This window comes from Pocillopora verrucosa, chromosome 3 (assembly GCF_036669915.1).
Source record: "Pocillopora verrucosa isolate sample1 chromosome 3, ASM3666991v2, whole genome shotgun sequence".
Taxonomy (NCBI): Eukaryota; Metazoa; Cnidaria; class Anthozoa; order Scleractinia; family Pocilloporidae; genus Pocillopora; species Pocillopora verrucosa.
Window position 1 is genome coordinate 22,260,928 of NC_089314.1, and position 24,932 is coordinate 22,285,859.

The following is a 24,932-nucleotide window of genomic DNA, read 5'->3' on the forward strand; positions in this document are numbered from 1 at the left end:
AACAAACACAAAAAATAGAAATACGTATATCAACTTATAACCCCCCCTTACTAATGACCAGAAGCTCGTCACGTGCTAGGCAACCGCTTTCTCGTGTGAATTTAACTGGCTTTCCATTTTTAAATTCAGGTAAAAATAGAAAATATCTATCTATTTCAATAAAAAACTTGAAAACATCTTTAAAAACTGGCTTTGCCCAAATTTCTCTTGCTGCCCAAAACATCTGAATTGCCCAAAATTTTGGGGGGGCTGCAGCCCCCCCCCGCCCCCCCGGCCCGTACGCCTATGAAATTAAGTATTATCAACTCAGTTGATAAGGTAAATTGAGCCAACGTTAACAAAGAATATTTTTCTCGCTAACAAGATATCGAAATGAGTATATCAAATGCACTCATCGGATGCTGGGTTTTTTTTACTATCGCGGTAGAGTGCTGATGACGGCTGATCATTCACAATGACGCAGGAGGCAGAATGATCACCAACCAAACCGAACGTTAGCTTCGTATGTTTCCTGTAAACTGACCCCTTGCAAATTATGAGTTCAATAATTTTGCTGGAGGGCGAATGTGACTCATATTACACGCCATTAAGGGCTTTTTTTGATAATAAGCCGGTTATCATAAAGAGTACTGGAGCTTCTTCGGTAGTTAAGCTAGCAAATTCTACTCAAACTATCAGATTCGTTGGCGTAGCAAATAGTGGAGGAATGCAGATGATAATCAGCGAAAGCCTGCAATGTAAATCTTGATACTGTAATTCCGAAAAGTACACACATGTAATTCGCAAAGCCACACACGCACACCCAGTTAGTAGTAGAGGTAAATAGCAGAGAAAACTAACCTGCATCGATGCTGATTCATTGCTACGTAGTCTCAACTTAGCGACAGTTAAAACTGAAAGAGGAAGTTTGAGAAAGAGGCGCTCTCTTTTATGGCGTCATTTACTTAGGCGAGTGTAACTGGCACAAGGGGCTTCACGCAACGATTCTCGAGCTTTTGCATCTTCCCTCCGACTGAATTGCGATCCGCTGACTTCAGCGTCTTCCGTAATACGAGTGCTTCTTGAAACCATTTCCATCGCTGAGCGGACTCATTCGCCGCTTCCTTCTTCAACCTCCTATACAATTCAATTGGAGATTTTGTTTGTTTGTTTGTTTGTTTGTTTTTTTTTGGGGGGGGGGCAGCCAGCCATACGACATGCGTAAAATCTATCGTCATTTATTCATTCATGTCCTATGTCGAGTGAGAAGTACTTTCTGATACAAAACACTTGATATGAATTAGAGAACTTCTGCTTCATTTGTTGTAAATACTGCAATTTCATAGTAGTACTGCAATCCGTTAAGATTTTTTAATGAAAATACTTTTCCATAAACATTCAGTAGATAAATAAAATCGTCTTGCATTATCTTCGCGATCATCCGTACAGCACATTTCTTTTCAGTATAAAAGACAACGCTGTCTGAAGAAGAAAGACTGGCATCAAAAAAATTAAGAGGCGATCTCTGTAAGAGCGGTCCAGGGTATTTCGCATCGGAAAAAAGTTTTCCCTTTTGACCAATTTCAGAAAGCTGTCTAACGAGTGTTTTTAAATAAATTATGACGAACCCTAAAAAAAACAAATATCAAAACTGAAATACTTTTTGTTCACTAACATATCACACAGTTTAAAAATACAAAATATTTTTTGCTGCATGCGGTGTGATACGAGGACCAGGGTATTCAACTTTTGAAATTTTCGATGTCGCAAGTGGTCAAAAAAGGGCCTTTAGCAGCTTTCACTTTTGAGAGCTCTAAAAATTTTATTTAAACGTATTTCCAGAAACTAATGTGGTTTTATTTACTTGCTACCAAAGATAGTTTATTGGGCAAAGTTTGAGGGAAAACTTTTTTCCGATGCGAAATACCCTGGACCGCTCTTACAGAGATCGCCTCTTAAATAATTGCTTAATGTAAATTAGTTGGGACGGGTGCTTGAGTGGTGAAATAACCAGTAATGTTACCACTAACTGTCTTATTGTCAACGGTCACTGTTGCATATGAGGGCGGTAAAGGAACAAAAAACCGGACAAATACGGCGGCACCTAATATCAGCAATGAAATACCCAACGGAATAAGACGTTTTAGAATGAGAGACTTTTTCTCTGATGATGTTAGTCTAATATGATGATTTGCACCACACGCTGTTTCTGACGCACTATCCTCTTGGTTAAATTCAAGTTCGCCATTACACTCAATCCGTTTGTTCTCGTCACCAGTCAAGAGTTCGAAATGATTGTTTGCGGCATGAAATCGGCTTAAGAATGGAATGGATGAGGTCTTGTAGATCCAGCTGAACAGCATCGCATCTAATGAAAAAGGAAGAAAACAAGTAGATAACCTTTCCGTGTAACATCATATCAAGGGTCAGAATAAGGAACATGGTTATTATTGATGGTTCTCCACTATCCGAGAATCACAATCTGGTCAACCGTTAGCCGTAAAATGGTCAAAATTTTTAACCGTTAGCTGTGAAAACCATCAGAACTGATAAAAAATTCCTGGGCGTTTCACGTCACGCGGAAATAGATGAGCTCCTGCAAAAGATGGGCCCGTTGGCGCTAACACTTCAGATCACATGCCGTGAAGAGGTGACGTCTTTTCAGCGTTTGGGGCAGGCTGGCACAGGTTGAATTGATTCGAACAATTATCACAGAGAAGTTACAAGCACCCTAGGACCCCTTTTCACCTCCTAACCGCACCCTTAATACAACACCACTACCTCTTTCTCTTCTGCTAACTTCTACATTTATCCAAGTCTCTGATACATTGTACAACGCTGACTTGATTGCTGTTCGTTCTTTCGCCTGATTGAGGCAAACAAAAAAGAAGCAAAATGATACGAAGTAACGAAGTAAGAAAAGGACTCAAGGTGGGGGAATTAATTTACTGCAAACTAACAACAACTGTAGTATTCAATTTAATAAAAACCGTAAATAATATTACGTAAATAGCTGAAAATTCAACAAAGCTAATCTAACGCCTCTTTTTGTCTTTCGTATTTTTTTTTAATTCACCAAAACCTCTCTGGCAAAAGACCTCACGTAATGTTCAGGGAGCTGCCAGTTAACCCATTGAATAAAATCGCCCTTGAAAAGGCTTTTAGACACTACCATTATAATGAGAGGTCATCTAGAGCAGATATGTCCTTCTCCGCTCTATTTCAAGGTAAAAGTATATAAAGTAACACCCCTACAGGATATACAAATCCAGACCATGACTACTACAAATATTGAATTATACTACAATAATATGAAATAATAAATATTAAATATGATAAATAACTGATTGATATACTAACCAGCTGTGCTTGCCTCTCCCAGTCTGTTCTCCACTGTAGAATCACATATAAAGACGCCTAAAATACAATCATAAGAGACTTTAATTTTAAAGAAAAGAGATCCAAACTATCCCAAAGACACCGATGGTAACTGGGCGCAAAAACCGAACAGTAATTAAATGGCACTCAGCGGCTCACATGAGATAGGACTCCAATCCCCAAGCCTATCCAGAGACCTTCAAGCCAAATGACATCGGTTAGATCACATGACAAACTTAACACGCTCCCACAAAGCAAAGCGAACACACATAAAAAACGACCATATGACTTTACGCGTGCGCACGCTAAAAAGCACACCGAGTGAAACAAACGAGGAGCTTTAAAGAGATGAGTGAATTTCGCCTCCAACAATACAAATTCATGTTCCACTTGTGACCTGTCAGCACTTTCAAAGGTGAAATAATAACATCCAAAGGCTATTTCATTACGGTTTTATTTTTCCTTCTTTTTTTCTCCTTGACCATACCGTCTAGCATTCTCTAAGACCATCCAATTCCTTATTAAATTTTTTTACACCAACCCTCTTAATCTGCTTTTTTTATGTGTCATCGAACATGGCAAGAAAGTACTAATGGTATAAGCTAAGCTTTGTTCGAGCAGGAACTACCACGACCCACACGTATCATAAAATTTATTCTTTCACCGAAAACGGCTATCAAACATTGACATATTTGCTAAATTTGAACGCTGATGTAGCAATTTTCAATTCCCTTACCTGTAATTTCATGGAAGACTAAAAACATCAACGTTATCCCACAAGGAAGCCCAATACAGCAATAGGCAACAAAATTTATCAGTACTCCTATCGTCTGCCGGCCTGATCCTCGGACAATACCACTGCAAACACCCTTAAAAAAATATTAACCGAAAGAAAACTCATTTGACAATGACTTGGGTCTTAGGCCCTGCAGTTGTTTTGAAAGTTGTGTCAGCGGTCTACTACAAATGTGGCTAATGCGATGTTTTTTGGCAATTTTGACAACAAATCATATAAATACCATTTAGAGACGAAAGAGTCATTGAACTCTACTGACAGCCCAAACATTCGTTACTACCTTGCCTAACCAATTTTTCTTTGAATTTTCACCAGAATGTAATGAACAAGAAATCGTTATTCGTCAATAATCCATTGAACTGTTAAATTTCATGAGAGAGAGAGTGGCTTGATTACATCTTCTTTTCAGTTGCTATTGAAGTACAAGATTAGCAGCTAGATATTTTCGTCTATAAATCCTCTTGTAAAATTGTAAAATACAAATCGAAGAACGGAAGTGACAAAACAGTCAAGTAAAAAATTAAATTAAAGTTTACCTGACTTCTAGTTGTTAATTAAAGGCACTAAACGGTTAAGAATTGTTCTTTACCTAGACTCCATCAAAGAGAAAGTAGGCAGACATGAAGCGAATATTCTTTGTGTATAATGACAACACTTCGCTGCACGAAAAAAAAAACACCGATTTTCATTCAGTAAACATAAAGTTAAGGTGTTTAATAAACCACAGGCGGCCCAAGCTCCAGCTGCTAGATGATCATCTTGCACAATAACAGTCATGGCGGAATTATAAGAGTTTGTATGAGAATATTTACGACCGCTCTAAGGAATAAAGCAATACGTCAAATTCTCAATAAAATTACCTCACCTTCCTTTCACAGCGTATCAGTTGTTATCTGACCATTTGCTTTGATGAAACGAACCCATTTTAGAGAGTTGTCCATTTCGAGGTTTTCAACTTATATAAGAAAGGCCTTTCTTATGTTCGTTGAAAACCTCGAAATGGACAACTCGCTAAAATGGGTTCTTTTCATCAAAGCAATCGGTCAGATAACAAGTGATACGCTGTGAAAGTAAGGTGGGGTATTTTTATTGAGAATTTGACGTATTGCTTTATTCCTTAGAGCGGTCGTAAATATCCTCATACAAACTCTAATAATTCCGCTATGACTGTTATTGTGCAAGATGACCATCTCACAGCGGGAATGTGGGCCGCCTGTGAACAAACAAAATGACAGACTGAGAAATAGTCTTCGTCTTAGGTGCGACTGATTTAGACTGACATGCACGATCGAGTAATTTTGACCGGCACGCACGAGAAGTTAAGCGCGATACACACAAGTGCAAAACCTTTCTTCTCGATTTCTTTGGAAGGGAGCTCTATCTGTTCCCTCGCACGCGTGTTTCTTTGGTGCACGCGTGTTTCTTTAGTGCGTGCTTTTTTTTTTCCTTAATTTCGAGATCCTATTAATGACGAGGTAACAAAGTGGTAATCTGAGGTTCATAAGTACATCTAGCACAGCACCATAACTGATAACATTGCTAATCATAAAAATTACAATTCACTTGCCAAGTTGCTATCGGACAGTTCAATAAGCCAATCACACTCAGAATCGTAGTGTAAATCAACCAATCAACCTGGGTTTCCGTCACCATTGAAACTATGTACAGACTCCAAAATTGAGGTGTTCTTTAATATGGATAATTTTTTCTCCTTTTCATGGAAATTGTAATTTTATGATGAATTAGTAATAAGATTTCGTGTCGTCCAATTTTCGGTCTGTAATCATACTCGTGATAAACAAATCGGAATGTCTGATTTTGATAGCACTCACATGATTACAGACTGCTTTGGACTCCACTCAGTCCTATCACCATTTCAAATTACCAATGAATAATGTACGAACCTGTTATCGGTAAACACTCTTCCAGTCATGTCTTGCAGTCCAAAGAAAATGGCAAACACAACAAGATCTATACAGACTGTAGGTAAAAGAGTTTTATCTTCAACTAAGAGTCGAAATCAATCTGCCTTTATTTCAAGAAGTAATGGCTATAGGTGCCCACAAATTTTGGTGAACTTATATTGGTATCTATGATTCCACTACGAGTTTAAGGTACTCTTCGAATAATTTTCTACAAGTTTTTACCTATAAGTCCAATGGTCACTTTTGCTGTCCTTTTTGCCGCAGCTGGGTTGCTGGCACCCAAAGCATTTCCAACACGGACACCAGAGGCAATGCTTATTCCAAGAGGAATCTACACATGTAAAACAACGGGATTAAATGACTATACCATATATCTTATTTGTGGAAAAGTCCATTGGCAGAGACACATGTATCATGAGAGAGTGTTGATCTAAACATTCAAGAACAATGGAAACCTGAATGCATTGTCATAAATCTTAGTGCTATTAATGGATACCAACGATTTTAACCTGCATTTTATCATCATACATTTAATAAGTTTTGTTTTCTCACTCACCATAAAATGAAATGCGGCCCACTGGAAAATTAACCCATATGTGGCCAGTTGGTACTCACCATACGACCCTTTCAAGGTAAAATAACAGAAACTATCGTATTACTTATCACCACATGGTTATTAAAATAAAATTAATTGTATATCATAAAAAGTAAGAGCTGGACAAATCTCTAATTGAGCATCAACAATAATCCTTGACTTTTAGATGTTAGTTTTATTTTACTTCACTCTGTGATCAGATGCTTTGAGTTCTCATCAGGTTGTTACATGTTATTTTCCTTTCCTCTAGAATGCCTTAGTTTAGCTAAGTTTTGTCTTAATAACATTAAATCAAAATTTGAAGGAGTAATAATGGTTTTGCTAAAGGCTATACCAATTGAAACAAAGCAAATTGAGATGCTATAAATTGGACTGACTTAAAAACTGCCCAAATTCCCACTTAAGAGTCCAGGAATAACTTTCTGTTGTTTGAAACATTTATCTCAGTACCTGCGAGAAATGATCCTATTTCAAAACTCCATCACTCAATACAAATCATCACCATTCCAGCCACAGCAAGCTTGATAAACTGTCCCCAGTCTAACAGACTCTCTATGGTCCAGCCTAAATGCAATATAACTGGACAAATTATATAAGAGAAGCTTCCAATCTCCCATGGTAGAGCTATGCTATATGGCAAATCTACAGATAATAATGCAAGTCAAATAAATATCCCTGACAGCACTGATTTGGTTGAGTGATCATTAACAGCCTACTTTCAGGCTCACTGACAGAGTGTGTAGGTCATTATGGATGTTTTAGTTATCTCACCTGGCAAGTAAACTTTCTGGTGGAAGAACATCCTGAAAAAATTGGAACTGGTACATTTAGAAAGTCAAAACATGCACACCAGAGTAAACCATCAGAGCAATTCTAACAGAAGCAAATGCTTTCTTGCGTAGTCTAACTGCCTTATGGCATGCCCACATTGTTCGCAAGACCAGGAACATTAAAAAGTATATTGCAGAGGCTAGAGATGGAAGCATTATTCCACCAGAAAGTAACATAACAGCAATAAAATATGGCATCACATTGTCCCATGAGGAAGAGTCAGATGTTATCCTAATACACTGTGGTGTTGAGTGGAGAGAAGAGGAGTCCACTAACCCTCGGCAACAGACAACACATGTTATAGATACAGCTATAACCACCACATCTGGGGCAATGATTCTAAACACATCTAGTGCTGCGACACCGTCAAACCTGTTTGTAAAATAAAACTTACCATTATCAAAATGTTCTTCACTTAGTCACATACAGCTATACATTGAATGATTCAAGAATCTAAGTTTGTTCAGACAAGTCAAGATCGCCATGACTATAGCCTCATAACAGATATATAACTGTATCTAGGCCACTGATCACCATTTATTTTGGTTTACTAGAGGTGTGGGTAATACATTTATATTGTTTGGAAATGAAAATAAATTTCTGTACAAATACAATAATTTGGGAATTTGTCTTAAAATTCTTTGTGCTGAAAACCACTCAGAGCAAGAACATAAAAATACTAGCTCAGCTCTACTTTTAAAAGAGGTGCAGGTGTAACAGCAAATTCAAATTGAAAAGATACATGGGAGAAATATCAGATAACAAAGAGCAATGTTTAACCTACTGAGTCCAATTTGCCTGGTAAGTTGCTCATACCTAGAACCTACATTGAAAATAATAGTAATTGATTTATTGCATAATATTTCAACCCAGAAATAAAGATAAAGTTGAATCCATATACTATTAGTATACTATCAAAATTATATTGAAAAACAATTAAATCTAATGATATATGTGACAGAAAAAAAATCAAATTAAATATTTGGCATCAAGATTTCTCAATTCTCTTCATTATCTGCCATACTCTTTCTGTTCTTTACCTCTAAGAGGTTGATGATATTAATAAACAACATCCTGTGAATGTTATTTTTCTTGCTCCACCTCACATTTTTGCTTGAAATGTTATTGATATTGCAAGGAGAAATTCTGTATTGGTCACTCCTAAGGGTTAAACCTTTGACCATTGTGAGTGACTAACATCTTACTTCTCCATACATTATCATTACTGAATCAAACAGTAAGGTTATGAGAATACAGGAAATGACCATCCACTCAAGAAGCTCATGTTTATAGGAAATGTATAGAGAACAGTATAGAGAATATGCATACTGATGTTAAGGTATTCAGGGTTAAGGGATTGAAAAAAGCAAAGAGAACTCACACAGTTTCCCTTGTACTTACAGTTTGGAAAGAAATGTCCATATGGTGGCAATGCTGCTAAGACTATCTGGAATGCAATCTGTGCCATCAAGGCAAACACTGATAGGCCAAGAAGGGTCTTCTGAAAATTTCTTGTGGGGCCTAAAGCTGTTCAAATAAAAATTATGAGTTAGCTTAGAGTTTGTTTAAAATTTCACATATTGTGGATAGAAAAAAAAATTACTCAATTCATAGGAAATAAAGCAAGAGATATTTCAAACCTCGTGATGGATTGGGAAGAAGAGGAACTGCTAACAGGCAGCATAAGTAGATAACAGAGAATCCATTAAATCTGAAACAACAAGCTACAAACGAACAAAGAAGGAATAATTTTACAGATCCAAGACCTTGGATGATTCTATGCATCAACAACATGTGACAACAAAAGGTTTATTGATCAATTTATGTAAATGAAATAAATACAAGAGAAAACATTTGATTAACTTCTTGTTACTGCAATAGAGAAAATTTTAAACACGCACTAATCGATTGATGTCTCTGCGTGATAATTCCGCCTTTTACAGCGTTCATAACATAAGAAATTTGATAACCAGAAAACAATGGATCAACTGATATTGATTTATATCGATTTTCAATGCCTGTTGATGGCTATGATGCAATGTATAGATTTGTAAAATGGGTAGTTTTGATACTGGTTCAACTTCAACAGATTACGTCACCACCAAAATACTTGTGGTAATAAAGCAATTAAGAGCTTTAGATACTTGAAATTGAAAGAGGCACAGTTTCGATTATACAACTAATGCATTTACTCTTCAGAAAGAAAACGAATGTGCTCAGTAAGCGACTTTCGCAGTTTTCACGCTGGTTTGATGACATTTGAATTAAATTCTTATTCGTCTGGACAGGTTCGATCTGGGAGATCGATCTTCGCCGGGTTAGCAGGAAACTTTTGCTATAATTATTTCTCCACCGTTTACGTACATAGAAGAAGTTGAAGCTCGAAGTACTGAAAAATACCCAATACTTAACAAAGATAGGCAAAATGAAACTTAACTTAGCCAAATATCTTACAGAAATCCCCCAAAATTTTCAGTTTAAAAGGTCCTTGTGTAATAAATGTCGTGATACCGAAATGGGATAGCTTGCTGTTATGAAACAATCGTTCAAAATTTAGTACCCACCTCCAAGCAAAACGAGTGGGAGAATCCACCTGAAAAGAAACGCACAAACCACAGGCGAAGACATCTTTCAGTATTCAGCAAATATACGCCTCTCTTTGATCTTCTACCCAAAATATCACGTTGTGTCGTACGCGTGTTTCTCAACCCCCGAAACGGGGGACATGTCCAAACGTCTTCGTAAAAACGCTCCTTGTAAAATGATTAAGTAAAGATAAGCTTGTTTTAAAGATTCTGTAACTAACTTAAGTCCTAAGTAACTCTCTTTCCTTAAATTTCAAGCGAAGATCAAAAGTTCACCAAATTTTTCCCTTCGATCATTTGGAAAACGAAAGCATAACATGAGCCCACAGCGTTTTCCTTAGAGGTCAGCTGAAAGGAAATTGCGTTTCGCAGTAACATCATGTTGTATAAAGCATCCTATTGTGTCAGAGGACGTGTAAAAATAATCACCACTGCTACAGGTGTAATTTTCAGAAAGTGACGTTTGTTTCCTTCATGCGAATCGCTGTTTCAGCGACCAACAAAATATCACGTCGTGACGTGCGCATGTTTCTCAACCCACGAAACGGGCGACATGTCCAAACGGCTTCGTAAAAACGTTCCTTGTAAAATGATTGAGTAAAGATAAGCTTGTTTTAAAGATTCTGTAACTAACTTAAGTCCTAGGTAACTCTCTTTCCTTAAATTTCAAGCGAAGATCAAAAGTTCACCAAATTTTTCCCTCCGATCATTTGGAAAACGAACGCATGACGTGAGCCCACAGCGTTTTCCTTAGAGGTCAGCTGAAAGGAAATTGCGTTTCGCAGTAACATTATTTTGTATAAGGAATCCTATTGTGTCAAAGGACGTGTAAAAATAATCACCACTGCTAAAGGTGTAATTTCAGAAAGTGACGTTTGTTTCCTTCATGCCAATCACTGTTTCAGCGACCAACAATGAAGAAAACCTGGCTGAACCTTAGGAGTAACACTATTCATGTTTAAGTTTCAGTTGATAGGTCTTACTAAGGGAAAGAAAAGTTGATGACTTTCACATGTGTACTCCTGCATGCTAGGCGGGTATTTAAAATGTAATTCAGTTTTCATTTTCACCACTTCAACAAACGGTTTAACCACGGGAGGACCATACTAAATGTTCGTTGTGAAGGGACGAGCTACGCTGAGGAGAAAATATCAACCATGATAAACGCAACTTAGTCATTTGAGAAAAAACCTCATTGAAATTTGATTGAATATTAATAGCCTCAACTAGTTTAAAATGAATCACTTTAAAATCTTTAGCTTTATGTTTAAGGGAAGGAAAATACATGTACAGAAATACGCTATTAATCAGATACTGCTGTTTGCGACATTTCTAGTTGGAAGAGGACTGAGGTTTGGGGCCTGTTGTCCGTGAGGTTGTACTGACTGACCATTGTCTTACCTCGTCCTCCGACACAAAGCTGGTGGGGAAGGGGGGAACTGAGATTGGGGAAGTAAGAGACACGATCTAAACGCCCCAGAAAAGTGAACAAAACGCCTCAGCGAAGTGCATGAAGATTTCGTCTATTCCGAAGCTTACGGATCTGAATTGCGTTTGTTGATATTAGGATGAATTACATCAGTGATGGCCTGTTTAGCTGAAGAGGAGGGAGAAAATGCTAAAATCTCAATCTGTCAACGTAAATGGTTAAACTGAGACTTTCGCCGTCTACATTTGGCAGCTACAGAATCACCAATGTCGTTTTCAGACAAGTTGAGATAAGTTAATGAAGCATTGGCTGAAAGAGACTGAGAGAGAGAGAGAGAGAGAGAGAGAGAGAGAGAGAGAGAGAGAGAGAGAGTTGCAGCACCAGAAACACCAATATTACCGTATTACCCCTCAAGTTTAAATGATTCAAAGGGCCTGAGAAAGAGACATGCAGCACCAGAAGCACCCATCTCATTAATCAGTTCTGAAGTGCAAATAGTATTGACTGAAAGAGCCTGAGAGAGAGGGAGATGTAGCACCACAATCACCAATCCCTTTTCATTTCATGTTCACATTAGTGAATGCAGTGTTTAATGAAAGATTATAGGAGTGACGAGGATCACCAGTATCAGCAATGTTATTCTCCATTAAATCCAAATGAGTCAGTAAAGTACGAACTGAAAGGGCCTGAGAGAGAGAGAAACAGTACCAGAAACGCCAATCCCATTCCACTCCAAGTCCAAATTGGTCTATGTCATGTTGACAAAAAGCGTCTGAGAGAAACGAACGAACACCCAACTAAGGCCACGATCTTTGATATCAACCCTCAACTGAAAACTTGATTGAAAATACTTACAAAATTATTTTTGTTACTTGCCTAACGTCAGATAACAAAATAACAAAACAAATCGGGGCAACTTCCAACCAATTTATTCTGATCCATTCATTTTGCTGCAGAAAGAGACAAAATAAATCCAATACTTTCAGACTCCTGGACCTAAAAAAATCTTTAACACTGTTTTAGTAATTTTAGCCTGATCTAAGAAACCGTAAGTAATTGAAGTGCAGCGCGGAAGATTGAGATTAGCCGCGGAGAAAAACTCTTTTGTCTATTAGAATATGCATTTTACGACTGGTCCGATAGAAATACTGAGTTTTGTGACTCCTAGATTCTCACTGTGCGAGCAGTGGCGACAATATTGATACTGGTTTTGATTTGGAAATAATCTGGTGTTTTGCAAGAGTTTTAACTTGAACAATTTCGTGTCAAGCGACACATAACTGGTTGAAGCACGCGTAACTCTAATACCAGTCATGTGGAGATGTCATTTATGGCTGGTCAAACAATAATTGCGCGTGTTTCCCCAAACGTACACCAAAATACTCTACAATATTTTCTTTCCTTTCTTAGTATACTCCTTCGTTTGTCCAATACACCCAAACCGCAGCGAATCGTCAAAGGCAGTTGCTAGTTGACGAATCGTCAAATCGGAAGTCGATTCACGGCTAAGTGGTGTTGTGATACCGGAGGTTTGAGAAACCATCTCTTATGATATGGAAACGCATACCGGAAGTAAATTTGAAAAGAAACTATTCCGCAAGTGTCTGCCATAGGGGGTTGAAGATGTTATCGAACCGGCACAAATGGACTCAAATCGAACGACTCGTCACAACAAATGACGATCCGTCATTCCGGATGTAGATTTGCAAGACACTTAGAAAATATTCCGCAAGTGTCTCAGAAGTTGCCGAATCGAACGACTCGTCACAACAAATGAAGACCCGTCATACTGGATGTCGATTTGCAGGACAATAGACTTCCGGTCATTTCACGCTCTAAGAACGTGGGAGGTCCATGTCTTCTTCTGCAAATCGACATCCGGTATGACGGATCGTCATTTGCTGTGACGAGTCGTTCGATTCGAGTCGAATCGTGTCGAATCGCTAACTTTGCTACACTGCATAGTTTATAATATTCTGACGATGGACTTCCGGTCGTTTCACGCTTTAAGAACGTTGAGGGTTCATGTTGTCATGTTCTCGTACCATGCCACTAGTTTTCACTCCCTCGACTTCCGGTATGTTAACGCACGATTCGACTTTCGACATACCATCGTAATTCCACATATTGCTTACGCGTCTCGACTTCCGGTATGTTAGCGCACGATTCGACATCCGGTGTGACGATTCGTCAACGACCGTAGACGAATCGCAATTAAGTGGCGATCTGAAAGAGCGGTCCAAGGTATTTCGCATCGGAAAAAAGTTTTCCCTCAAACTTTGCCCAATAAACTATCTGTGGTAGCAAGTAAATAAAACCACATTGGTTTCTGGAAATACGTTAAAATAAAATTTTTAGAGCTCTCAAAAGTCAAAGCTGCTAAAGGCCCCTTTTTGACCTCTTGCGACATCGAAAATTTCAAAAGTTGAATACCCTGGTCCTCGTTTCACACCGCATGCAGCAAAAAATCTTTTGTATTTTTAAACTGTGTGATATGTTAGGTGGATAAAAAGTATTTCAATTTCGATATTCGTTTATTCAGGGGTTCGTCATAATTTATTTAAAAACACTCGTTAGACAGCTTTCTGAAATTGGTCAAAAGTAATCTTTCCTTCTTGGTTGATATTGCTCAAGTCCAGACCAGACCATTGAAAACTCCGCTTGATTTCTGTTGTTTGGCTGCAGAAAAATATAAAAACATCTTATTAATTTTGTTCGCCGCGGTGACTTCAAACTTTCAGCGATTTTGCTAGCGTGAGAGCCGATTAAGCAACTTAGTTCATTGAACAAACTCCGACCGTTTTATATAAGTAGCTCAATAAATCTTAGATTTTAACCATTTTAAGTTGAAAAGATAGTAGGACAGAGCTTTTAGACAACACCGATTGATACTCTAAACATTTCAAAAGGCCAGAATTTGACAAATTTTACCCTCTCGTGACGAAAGACGTCAACAACAATGCATCGAATATCATAATTTGATTAGCGCTCGCCTAACATTTTAATGGCAAACTCTTTCTTAAAAATTTGGCTTCTGCTATTTCATGCATATTTGAGTTCTGACAGCTTACGCTATTCAAACCTGGGTGAACATTCCAAAACCAAACCACAGGATTCTATTTAGTGTAACCGGCGACAACAGCACACACTGAAATACACCGTGAACAGTGACTCTGTCACGTAATTCCATCGTATAATTGTCCTGACTACCTCTCACGTCTAAGTAAAGCAGCGATTGCTCGGATTTATAGCTGACAGGAACAAATGATATTTGGTCGTCACACCTGTCTGCATAGCAGTCGCTGTTCATAACTTTGGAAAGTTCTTGTGAAAAAGGATATCGCATTCGCATAACGGGTGGACTTCATAATTAGACTGCATTACAACTCCACTCCGAATTCATTTCCTCCATTTTTGCAAGAAGTGTTGTCTTTGTATCTCGCATTTTGAATGCAAGCTCAAAATGTTTGCACATGTCTCTTAGTACCTTGACTTTGAGGCTGGGCAACCTTCACTCTCTTGCCAACGAACACACATCATAGACATCAGACATGATTCGATGTTTCAGTCCTATCTCATCTATTACTGTGTTCCTGGCCTCTCTCAAACACCCTTCGTCTACATTAGACGCGGATGTTTCTATCAAGTAGTCGTCTTCGTCGTCTGCGTCTGTGGTATCATCCGATTCTTGTTATATTTTAGATCGCCGTTTAAGGCACAATCTCGAGAAGAAATCCTGAATCTGTAGGTTGGATAACCGCTTTGTTCCATCGAACATTCTCTCTCCATCTACAGTACAAGCAGTTCGCTTGTCCTTTGCTACTTGCTCTAGGTCTTGTCTTCTGCCAGTGTCTCGTCCAACATTAAATTTCTGTGTCAATTACTGCCTGCGAAAGCCGTACACTTGCACCTCTCTTATGAAGAGCCCTTCCCATGGGAAGCTGTGAAGCACTTGTCAAGGGTTCTGTGGCCACTGCAACCAGCTCAGTCGAACCCTCTAATGACTGAAAGTGATGAACCCACTCCCTCTTCACTTTGCCATAAAGACTTTCAGTCATGCTCGCAGACACAGGACTTACCTGATGAACTACCAAGTTCATATGGAACTCAAGGTCGGATTCTGTGACGCAGGATTTTTTCAACAGACACCTCACTCTTCGCCTGTGCTCTTGCCTTCTGATTTGACGATCGGAGAGGTTTTCAAATGGCTGATGCATACGTTTAAGCTCGTTGGCTGAAAATCTATCGGCATTAATACTCAGTATTTGAGTCCTAAGTGATTTTGTGGGAGCATTCTGATAGGCGACCATAAGGGTTTGAAGGCCAACATCAATAGCTGTACGTCTTGCACTTCTCTTCATGGTCTACGACCGCTTGGAATAACGCTTTTCCATCTCTTAGAAAAATGACATCGCACACCAGCTGGCACGCTTCCCCAGCTTTTTGAACAAACTCAGATGTTTTGGGAAAGGAGCATTTTTCCCAACAATCTACTTGGGATTCCAAATTTGTAATCCTGGGCTTTTGTGCAACATCGGCGAAGCTATCAATATATGCATTTAAGACTTGAATTGGATCTATGCTAAAGTTCTGAATAGAACTGTCTTAAAGACAGGTGTGCAGACAAACTTTCTCTTATTCCTGCCGACTAGAATTCTGATCCAAAAAATGATGTTATCGCTGCTTTATTTAGAAAGGAGAAGCAATACAGGATAATTACACAATTGAATTACGTGACAGAGTCACTGTTCACGGTGTATTTTAGTATGTGCTGTTATCGCCGGTTACACTAAATAGAATCCTGTGGTTTGGTTCTGAAATGTTCATACAGATTTGAATAGCATAACCTGTCAGAACTCAAATATGCATGAAATAGCAGAAGCCAAATATTTAAGAAAGAGTTTGCCATTAAAATGTTAGGCGAGCGCTAATCAAATTATGATATTCGATGCATTGTTGTTGACGTCTTTCGTCACGAGAGGGTAAAATTTGTCAAATTCTGGCCTCTTGAAATGTTTAGAGTATCAATCGGTGTTGTCTAAAAGCTCTGTCCTACTATCTTTTCAACTTAAAATGGTTAAAATCTAAGATTTATTGAGCTACTTATATAAAACGGTCGGAGTTTGTTCAATGAACTAAGTTGCTTAATCGGCTCTCACGCTAGCAAAATCGCTGAAAGTTTGAAGTCACCGCGGCGAACAAAATTAATAAGATGTTTTTATATTTTTCTGCAGCCAAACAACAGAAATCAAGCGGAGTTTTCAATGGTCTGGTCTAGACTTGAGCAATATCAACCAAGAAGGAAAGATTACTTTTGACCAATTTCAGAAAGCTGTCTAACGAGTGTTTTTAAATAAATTATGACGAACCCCTGAATAAACGAATATCAAAATTGAAATACTTTTTATCCACCTAACATATCACACAGTTTAAAAATACAAAAGATTTTTTGCCGCATGCGGTGTGAAACGAGGACCAGGGTATTCAACTTTTGAAATTTTCGATGTCGCAGAGGTCAAAAAAGGGCCTTTAGCAGCTTTGACTTTTGAGAGCTCTAAAAATTTTATTTTAACGTATTTCCAGAAACTAATGTGGTTTTATTTACTTGCTACCAAAGATAGTTTATTGGGCAAAGTTTGAGGGAAAACTTTTTTCCGATGCGAAATACCTTTGACCGCTCTTACAGAGATCGCCTCTTAATTTGTTATTTCTTGACATCCTCCCAAAGGCAATTTGTGGTACTAGATTAAAATTCCTTTTTTAATTTCTTGTGTCTATTTTGTTCTTTATTTTAGGTCCCTCACCTTCTTTTCCGCTCCTATACATCTACTAAGAGAGCATTAAAATATGGAGTTGGCGTTGACCATTATACAGTCTTAATCTTAAAACCTATCTATATCCTAGTCTCGGACTAAAACACTCTCGCAAACGTCTTTCTTTGGAATAGACGCATTTTTACTCCTTCCCTTTCCGATCTCCTCACGTGGAAAAACTTTCCCCCCTCTTTCTGCCCCGAAAAGAAGAAATGAAAAAATGCGACCAAACTGTCCTGAAAAAACCTTATTTTCAATTCTCATTAAAGTTACATGACAGTGTTTAATTCATGAAACAGTTATACAACCAATCATTCGAATACAACACTTCATCTTTTCAGAAAAAAACTATTACCAATAATCCAAGTCATTTTTTTCACTTGAAATAGTCAAGTATACCATTAAGTACAATAATGATGTATATAACAGTAAAGTTGAAGTCCTGTGCACATTTTACACTTCTCAGAGTGAGGTGCTAGAAGTCATTAAAGACTGACATTCATCTTTCGTCGTTCACGCGAGTGGAAATATTTATAACCCATGCAATATTGACCTTAGGTCTGGAGCAAAACTAAATCAAATGTCGAATCATTTTGCTGTTTCCAGTTAAAATAAAATTAGCTTCTAGCTCATTTAAGAGTATAAATGCACATGGCTGCTAAAACTATTAATCATATCCGGATACATTTAACACATTACTAGAAACATCGATCTAAATATCCAGATCCGTAAATATGCACAAGATCCTGGGGCTAAACAAAACCAATAACAATCATTAGAGCCTCATCTATCCTCAAAACAGTCGATTAAATACAAAGGATCGTTAGGGAAAAGTCATCACCAGCACGACCAATGTCCATCCCATCCAAGATCAAATGAGCCAATGTAGTATTGAATGAAACAGCGTTAGAGAGAGAAAAAAACCAAATTCACCAATTTGATTCCAATCCAAATTCAAGTCAGTCAATTTAGTGTTCACTGAAAGAGCCTGAGAGAGAGAAGCAGCACCAGAATCACCAATCTTATTGCCACACAAGTTCAAATTAGTCAAACTTTGATTGACTGAAAGGGCATGAGAGAGAAAAGCAGCACCAGAATCATCAATCTTATTTCCACCCAAGTTCAAATTAGTCAAACTTTGATTAACTGAAAGGGCAGCAGAGAGAGAAGCAGCACCAGAAGGACCAATCTTATTGTTAGTCAAGTTCAAATACGTTAAACTGCTTTTGACTGAAAAGACAAGAGAGAGAGAAGCAGCACCAGATGCACCAATCCAATTGAAACCCAAGTCCACATGAGTCAATTTAGCGTTGACTGAAAGAGCACGAGAGAGAGAAGCAGCACCAGAATCCTCAATCTTATTGCCACCCAAGTTCAAATTAGTCAAACTGCTATTGACTGAAAGGGCATGAGAGAGAGAATCAGCACCAGAAGCACCAATGTTATTCAGCCACAAATTCAAATCAGTCAAACTGCTATTGACTGAAAGAGCCTGAGAGAGATAAGCTGCACCAGAGGCACCAATCTCAGTGTTAGTCAAGTTCAAATAAGTCAATGTAGTATTGACTGAAAGAGCCTGAGAGAGATCGGCAGCACCAGAATCATAAATCTTGTTGTTATCCAAGTTCAAATGGGTCAATGTAGTATTGACTGAAAGAGCCTGAGAGAGATAAGCTGCACCAGAGGCACCAATCTCAGTGTTAGTCAAGTTCAAATAAGTCAATGTGGTATTGACTGAAAGAGATTGAGAGAGATCGGCAGCACGAGAATCATAAGTCTAATTGTTATCCAAGTCCAAATGAGCCAATGTAGTATTGACTGAAAGAGCCTCAGAGAGATAGGCAGCACCAGAATCATCAATCTCATTGTTACCCAAGTTCAAATAAGTCAATGTATTGACTGAAAGGGCCTGAGAGAGAGAAGCAGCACCAGAATCAACAGTCAGATTGTTACCTAAGTTCAAATGAGTCAATGTAGTAATGACTGAAAGGGCCTGAGAGAGTAGAGCAATTCCTTTATCGCTAATCACAAGACCACCGAACTGGAAATTCCTAAAAATAGGAATTAGGTCTAGACCAGTCAAAAAGGTATTGCATGAAGGACCTTCCAAGAAAAAGTCTAATCGCGGAATCATTTCTAAGGTGCAAAACTCAAGCTTGAGGTGAGCCCCAAACTCATGAAGCACCTGGGACTGAAGACTTTTGTTACATTTTCCACATTCCTCTATTAAACAAAATGCTAATTTTATGATTCTCCTAACTTTTTTAAAACTCGCTCTTAACCCATTTAACCCAAACTTCTTTACAGCATTAAGATCATTAGCATTTGTTTTGCTATCTTCGATATATAGCTCACCCTTAAGAAGAAACTGTAACGCTATACGTCCCAAGCTTCTGAGTTCCTCTTCGCAAACTTCAATTAAATCTTCATTGTTGCTGGAAAATCCTTTCTTTTCTTCATATCTTCTCAAGACACACTTTACTATTTCAATGTACAATTGAATTCTGCTCTCTGGAAAGGCTTCTTTAAAATCTTCACAACGAATGCACCATAGTGCGGTGTTAAGAGGATTTGATGTCCGTTGGCGTAAGTCTGATCTTGACCTAATCTCTTCAAGAAGTCTCTCAGCCAAGTGTTCCATGTTTCTAAAGTACTTGAAAATAAAATCTTCGGCGTCTTCTTCTGTGAATCCTACAATCTCCCACAGATTATCACAGTAGCACCTGATTTCCATCCCAGATTCATGACGAGATGTGAAAACAAAAAGGCATTCGGGGAGTTCTTTACTTTAAGCGAGATTGATAAACATGTCTATTTTACCATAGTCGGCTTCGTCTAAACCATCAAGAACGAACAAAACGCTGGACTGATTCTCACGAATGAACTTGAAAAGGTTTCTTTTCCATTCTTCGTCGATGTCGTCAGGAAGAAGCTGCTCGTCAATTACTTGCCAAAGGTTAGATTTGATATCGTGGCACCTTAGCAGTAAAAGTAGAGCAATCATCGGGAAGGACTTGTCCCAGTGTTCTCGTGAAGTTGCCCAGTCGTACGCCAGCTTCTGACAATAGGTTGTTTTTCCCATACCTGGATCCCCCTCGATCAAAACAGTCCGGGGCGCAGTCGGGGCGCAGTTCGGGACGGAGCCCGGGACGAAGTCCGAGACGAAGTCCGGGACCAAGTCCGAGACGAAGTCCGGGACGAAGTCCGGGACGAAGTCCGGGACGAAGTCCGGGACGAAGTCCGGGACGAAGTCCGAGACGAATTCCGGGATGCAGTCTGGGGCTCTTCGCATTCTTCATCGTTTTTGAAGATAGCTGTCATGTTTGTGATATCGTCCTTCATTTCTCCTCTAGTCTTATCTTTACCTACAATTCTGAACCTGGTGAAAATCTCGTTCAGTTTAAAACTGAAATCTTCGCCTTTGAGTAGAAAATCGGTAAAATAAGTCCTCATTTTTTTTCGGCATCAATACCACTCTAGTCTTCCAAGGCACAGCACCTGTTTCAAACACCTTGCTTGAAATAAAAATACCCAAAAATTAGGCAGAGCCCATGGAAATAGTTATAAACATAAAATAGAACTTTTTATCAGTTTATCGTCCGTTTACAACTTAGCATCTATTTTTCATTATGGGTTTGCAAGTCTATCTTGCAAGTCTCATAGTGGAATGAAGATTTAGTTAAAATATATATCTTTTATTTCTTCCCTGTTCCTATACGGACTTGGCTATTTCTTTAACCTGCTGAGATATTCTGCAAGCTACCGCTTACAAACCCCCCACTTATAGCCCTCACCCCCGCGTATATGCCCATCTACCTGTAAACGAAAAAAGTACATCTAATTGTAAGCCCCTCCCCAACCCTCTATCTTTTCTTGTTCTGTGACATAGGAACTTTGCTGTGAATTAGACATTACGATTCTAATAATAGGAGAGTAAAGATGAACTTCCAGGGAAGGGTGTAAACTTCCGTTCTGTTATGTTACAGCTTTCTTCGTGTTACTAGTTTCAATTCTGTTCCAAATGTATTGCAATGAATTTCATTAATTATGGCGTTTTGATTATTTGATTAGCAGTGCTACAGCTCATTTCGAAGATATTTTTCTATAGACTAGAATGCCACATTTTTTCATGTCTTTATCGACGTGTTTAATACCCACAAATTCGTTAGAAACACCAGGGGTGATGTCTAGAATACTTTTATCCTTCTTGCACCAACGAAGGTATCTGCGAAATGCTTCGCATAACTTGGGTCCAACTCCTACAATCAAGTCTGCCATCTCACAGAGTTCTACTTCTGTTTGGCGTTTTTTCTCGCCTATGGAAATGGAATTTTGATAGGTTTTGAACATTCCAAGCCCCTCCAGATCAGTGTGGAAAACTTGATTCCACCTGATTTTGTGAGAATCTCTAATAACTTGAGCTTGGCGCCCAAGTTTCACCCCATGGCCAACAATAACGTCAGTTTGGAGCTGAGCTGGTGGAGAGCTCACCCATTCAAGTTAATCGTAGCCAGGCCGCCTTGTTGCTTGAACAATTTCGATGTTGTGGCTGAGTGCAATTCTCTTGTCCTCTTCGTTACATTGCGGGACAAAGAAGGAAATTTGCACTTCAGGAAACTTAGCCAACTGAATGGCTAACTCTCTGTTTAATGTGGATAGTCCACCTTTACTTGATCCCCATTCCGAAGCAAGGATTGTAACCCTTATCTTGTCAGCTGCTGGAGACAGTTGATCATTATTCTGGGAGTTATATTGTTTGGACAAACTCATGCCGGCTCAAGACACGGGCAGCTGACTCCTGTGAAAGAAGAACAGTTGTTGTTTAAGGTAACCATTAAGCAAAACGCACAACGGACGATTATACAAAAATTGTATGAATCTATTAGATGCAAATCAGCAAGACGTCAAAGCTGGAATAAATGCAGAATAAGATTGGCCTAGCTAGTTATAAGGATATTTTCAACAAAAAGCACAGAAGAGCCTCATACTCGTATCATTCATTGCAGTAACATTTCAGTACTAACGTTTCATCGACAAGTTCAGCTCTAACATGGAAAAAAAATTGTTTGCGGATGTGGAGTTTGCCATGGCCATCTTGACATGTAACTAATTTGCCGTGATACATTCCAACCAAACTTCTCCAAGTTATGGGTGACTGAGTTGAGTACAGGACGTGATCCGGTGTACAAGGGTTTAGAAAGTCCCATGTAAAGTTTAGTACTGGGTATCAACTTTTAGAATACGAAGTTAGCTAAATCTATACCCAAGGTGAATCCTAAAATTATTCCCATCTTCAAAGCAGAGGATCCTAACTTTTTTGTAAACTACAGACCTATTTCTTTGTTGTCTAATTTTTCCAAATTTTTCGAAAAAGTCATGTACAATCGCTTGGTAGAATTTGCCGAAAAACACGATATACTTTACCGCTGTCAGTTTGGATTTCGGAAAAATCACTGGACATGGCACGCACTAATTCATTTGGTAAATAAAATAGCTTCTGCAATCGACCAACACGAAACAACGGTGGGTGTTTTCCTAGATCTTTCCAAAGCATTTGACACTCTCGACCATCATATCTTGTTTGCGAAATTGGAGCACTATGGTATCCGTGACGTGGCTCTGCAGTGGTTCAAAAGCTACTTTTCATGTCGCCAGCAATTTGCCCAATTCAATCAAGCTTGCTCTCCTATGCAAACCATCAAGTGTGGTGTCCCTCAAGGTTCGATTTTAGGCCCTCTATTGTTCATTCTATACATAAATGACCTCCCTAATGCCTCTGAATTAACAGACCCTCTACTTTTCGCTGATGACACCAGTATCTTTTATTCTCACTCAAACCCAAATTGCTTAGAATCCGTACTTAATGATGAACTCCAAAATATTGATGTCTGGCTAAAATGCAATAAGCTCTCAGTTAATATAAGGAAAACTAACTACGTAATTTTTAAACCCAGACAGAAGAAATTTAACTCCAGCATTTCTCTCTCCTTTGGAGGTAAACCCTACAACAATCTAACGTAACTAAATTCTTTGGGGTCTATATTGATGATCATCTTACTTGGAAACACCATATCAGCTATGTATGTAAAAAAAATCGCTAAATCAATAGGTATTATATTCAGGTCTCGCTTTTTCTTATCCTCTACAACCAAGCTCACTTTGTACTACACCTTAATTTATCCTTATATCGTCTATTGTAACTGTGCCTGGTCGTCCACATACGTATCTAACTTAAATAGAATTTACTACCTGCAAAAGCGAGCTGTGCAGGCTATCACCAACTCAGACTATCGAGCCCATTCCGCTCCTTTATTCTCCAAACTAGGAATTTTAGATATTTTCCAAGTCAATACGTTTGAAATCGCCAAATTTATGTTTTATTATAGAAATAACTTATTGCCTCCATTGCTTCTCAATCTTTTTGTAACGAATAGCCAGTAATTATCGAACGCATTTGTGCCGTACAAATCTCAAGCAAGTTACAATTCTTTACCAAGGTCCTAAAATTTGGAACTCTCTTCCTGTTTCAGTCACTCGTTCGTCGAACCTTCTTAGTTTTAAGACGAAAATGCAAGAGTTTTTTACTTAAATAATCCTTGAATTGGCCTAGCCGCACATTCGCAGCACTTTTTCTTTACTTTATTTATTAATGTAAGTGAGGTGGCTCTCCCATAAGCCCAGTGGCTTCCTGGGTCTCCTCGCCTACTAGCTATAACCGCTGTAAATTAAATTTTTTTTGTATTATGTAAATAAGGCAAATAAAAAATATGATGATGAAGTGGGGTCGTTTAGAATTCAGAGTAAGCGTTTGAGTTTAGAGTGGAGGCTTCCATTTCCGACTGAGCCTTTAGAATTTGGAGTGACTTTAAAAGGCGGGAATGTTGTGTGAATTCGGAGTGCCCTTGTGGCCACCGTAACAGTGTTGCACATGAAAGAGACATTAAGTAGGGCGTTTAAGGGAAACAGGAAACAGTTACTTGATGTTTTACGTTTGCTTTCTGCCGTCTTCACTTCTTGCACTTAATTATTATCAAAGCGTAAAGCTCGACAATCGATGGACAGTCCCAAAAACATCAATTTTTTTTTATTTTGCCATCCCACTCCTTGAAGTAAACTCCAGTCCAGGGTTCACAATAGACCAACTTTATTCCGAACTTCAAAACACGTGTTGCTCTCACGAACAAAAATCTTGAAAGACGGCCATAAAAATCTATCCAGAAATTCGCCAAACATTTCTACAACTTTGAGTTTTATCTATAAATATCTTAAAATTATTTCTAAACATCCCGATTTATCTCAATTCTTTTTCGAAATAACCACAAAATTTGCATAAAATGCGAGATTCCTGTATTGAAATTGCATGGAAGCACCTGTAAACTTGCTAAAAATTATCAGTTATTTGCTAGACAATGAAAGTGGTTCGTCTCCTTACAAATTTCTCTTTCAAACAAACAATAACGGAAATAAACAGTTAGCAGAGTTCATGTAGAATAACTGCGCCAAAAACATGACCTATCGCTGTTACAAAAGTACCTAGCTGAGTACCATTTGAAGCCACAAATTACACAAGGATCGAGACCAACTTTTTGGCTATCGCTTGT

At 38.5% G+C, this 24,932-nt stretch overlaps 2 protein-coding genes across 8 annotated transcripts; both read right to left on the minus strand.

Moving 5' to 3' along the window:
* Window positions 1–1,230: 1,230 nt before the first annotated feature.
* LOC136279963 (piezo-type mechanosensitive ion channel component 1-like) lies at window positions 1,231–10,383 on the minus strand. Of its 7 annotated transcripts, none has more exons than XM_066164505.1 (15): window positions 10,069–10,383; window positions 9,145–9,228; window positions 8,906–9,031; window positions 8,285–8,327; window positions 7,781–7,876; window positions 7,445–7,476; window positions 7,124–7,237; window positions 6,635–6,702; window positions 6,301–6,409; window positions 6,058–6,133; window positions 4,743–4,812; window positions 4,094–4,226; window positions 3,340–3,396; window positions 2,761–2,845; window positions 1,231–2,347 (listed from the first exon to the last, which is right to left on the minus strand). In XM_066164505.1, exons 1-7 carry the CDS (start codon window positions 10,130–10,132, stop codon window positions 7,155–7,157), a joined length of 528 nt encoding a protein of 175 aa, XP_066020602.1. In that variant the 5' UTR covers window positions 10,133–10,383; the 3' UTR covers window positions 1,231–2,347; window positions 2,761–2,845; window positions 3,340–3,396; window positions 4,094–4,226; window positions 4,743–4,812; window positions 6,058–6,133; window positions 6,301–6,409; window positions 6,635–6,702; window positions 7,124–7,154. The 7 variants fall into 7 exon arrangements, with proteins under 7 accessions (XP_066020602.1, XP_066020600.1, XP_066020595.1 ...); XM_066164503.1 differs by having other exon boundaries at window positions 7,124–7,252; XM_066164498.1 differs by having other exon boundaries at window positions 7,124–7,876.
* Window positions 10,384–12,179: 1,796 nt separating this feature from the next.
* On the minus strand, window positions 12,180–20,065 carry LOC131774248 (NLR family CARD domain-containing protein 3-like). The gene is made up of 3 exons (XM_066163596.1): window positions 19,391–20,065; window positions 18,261–19,039; window positions 12,180–12,231 (listed from the first exon to the last, which is right to left on the minus strand). The coding sequence occupies exons 1-3, from the start codon at window positions 20,063–20,065 to the stop codon at window positions 12,180–12,182; spliced, it is 1,506 nt and encodes a 501-aa protein (XP_066019693.1).
* Window positions 20,066–24,932: the final 4,867 nt, after the last annotated feature.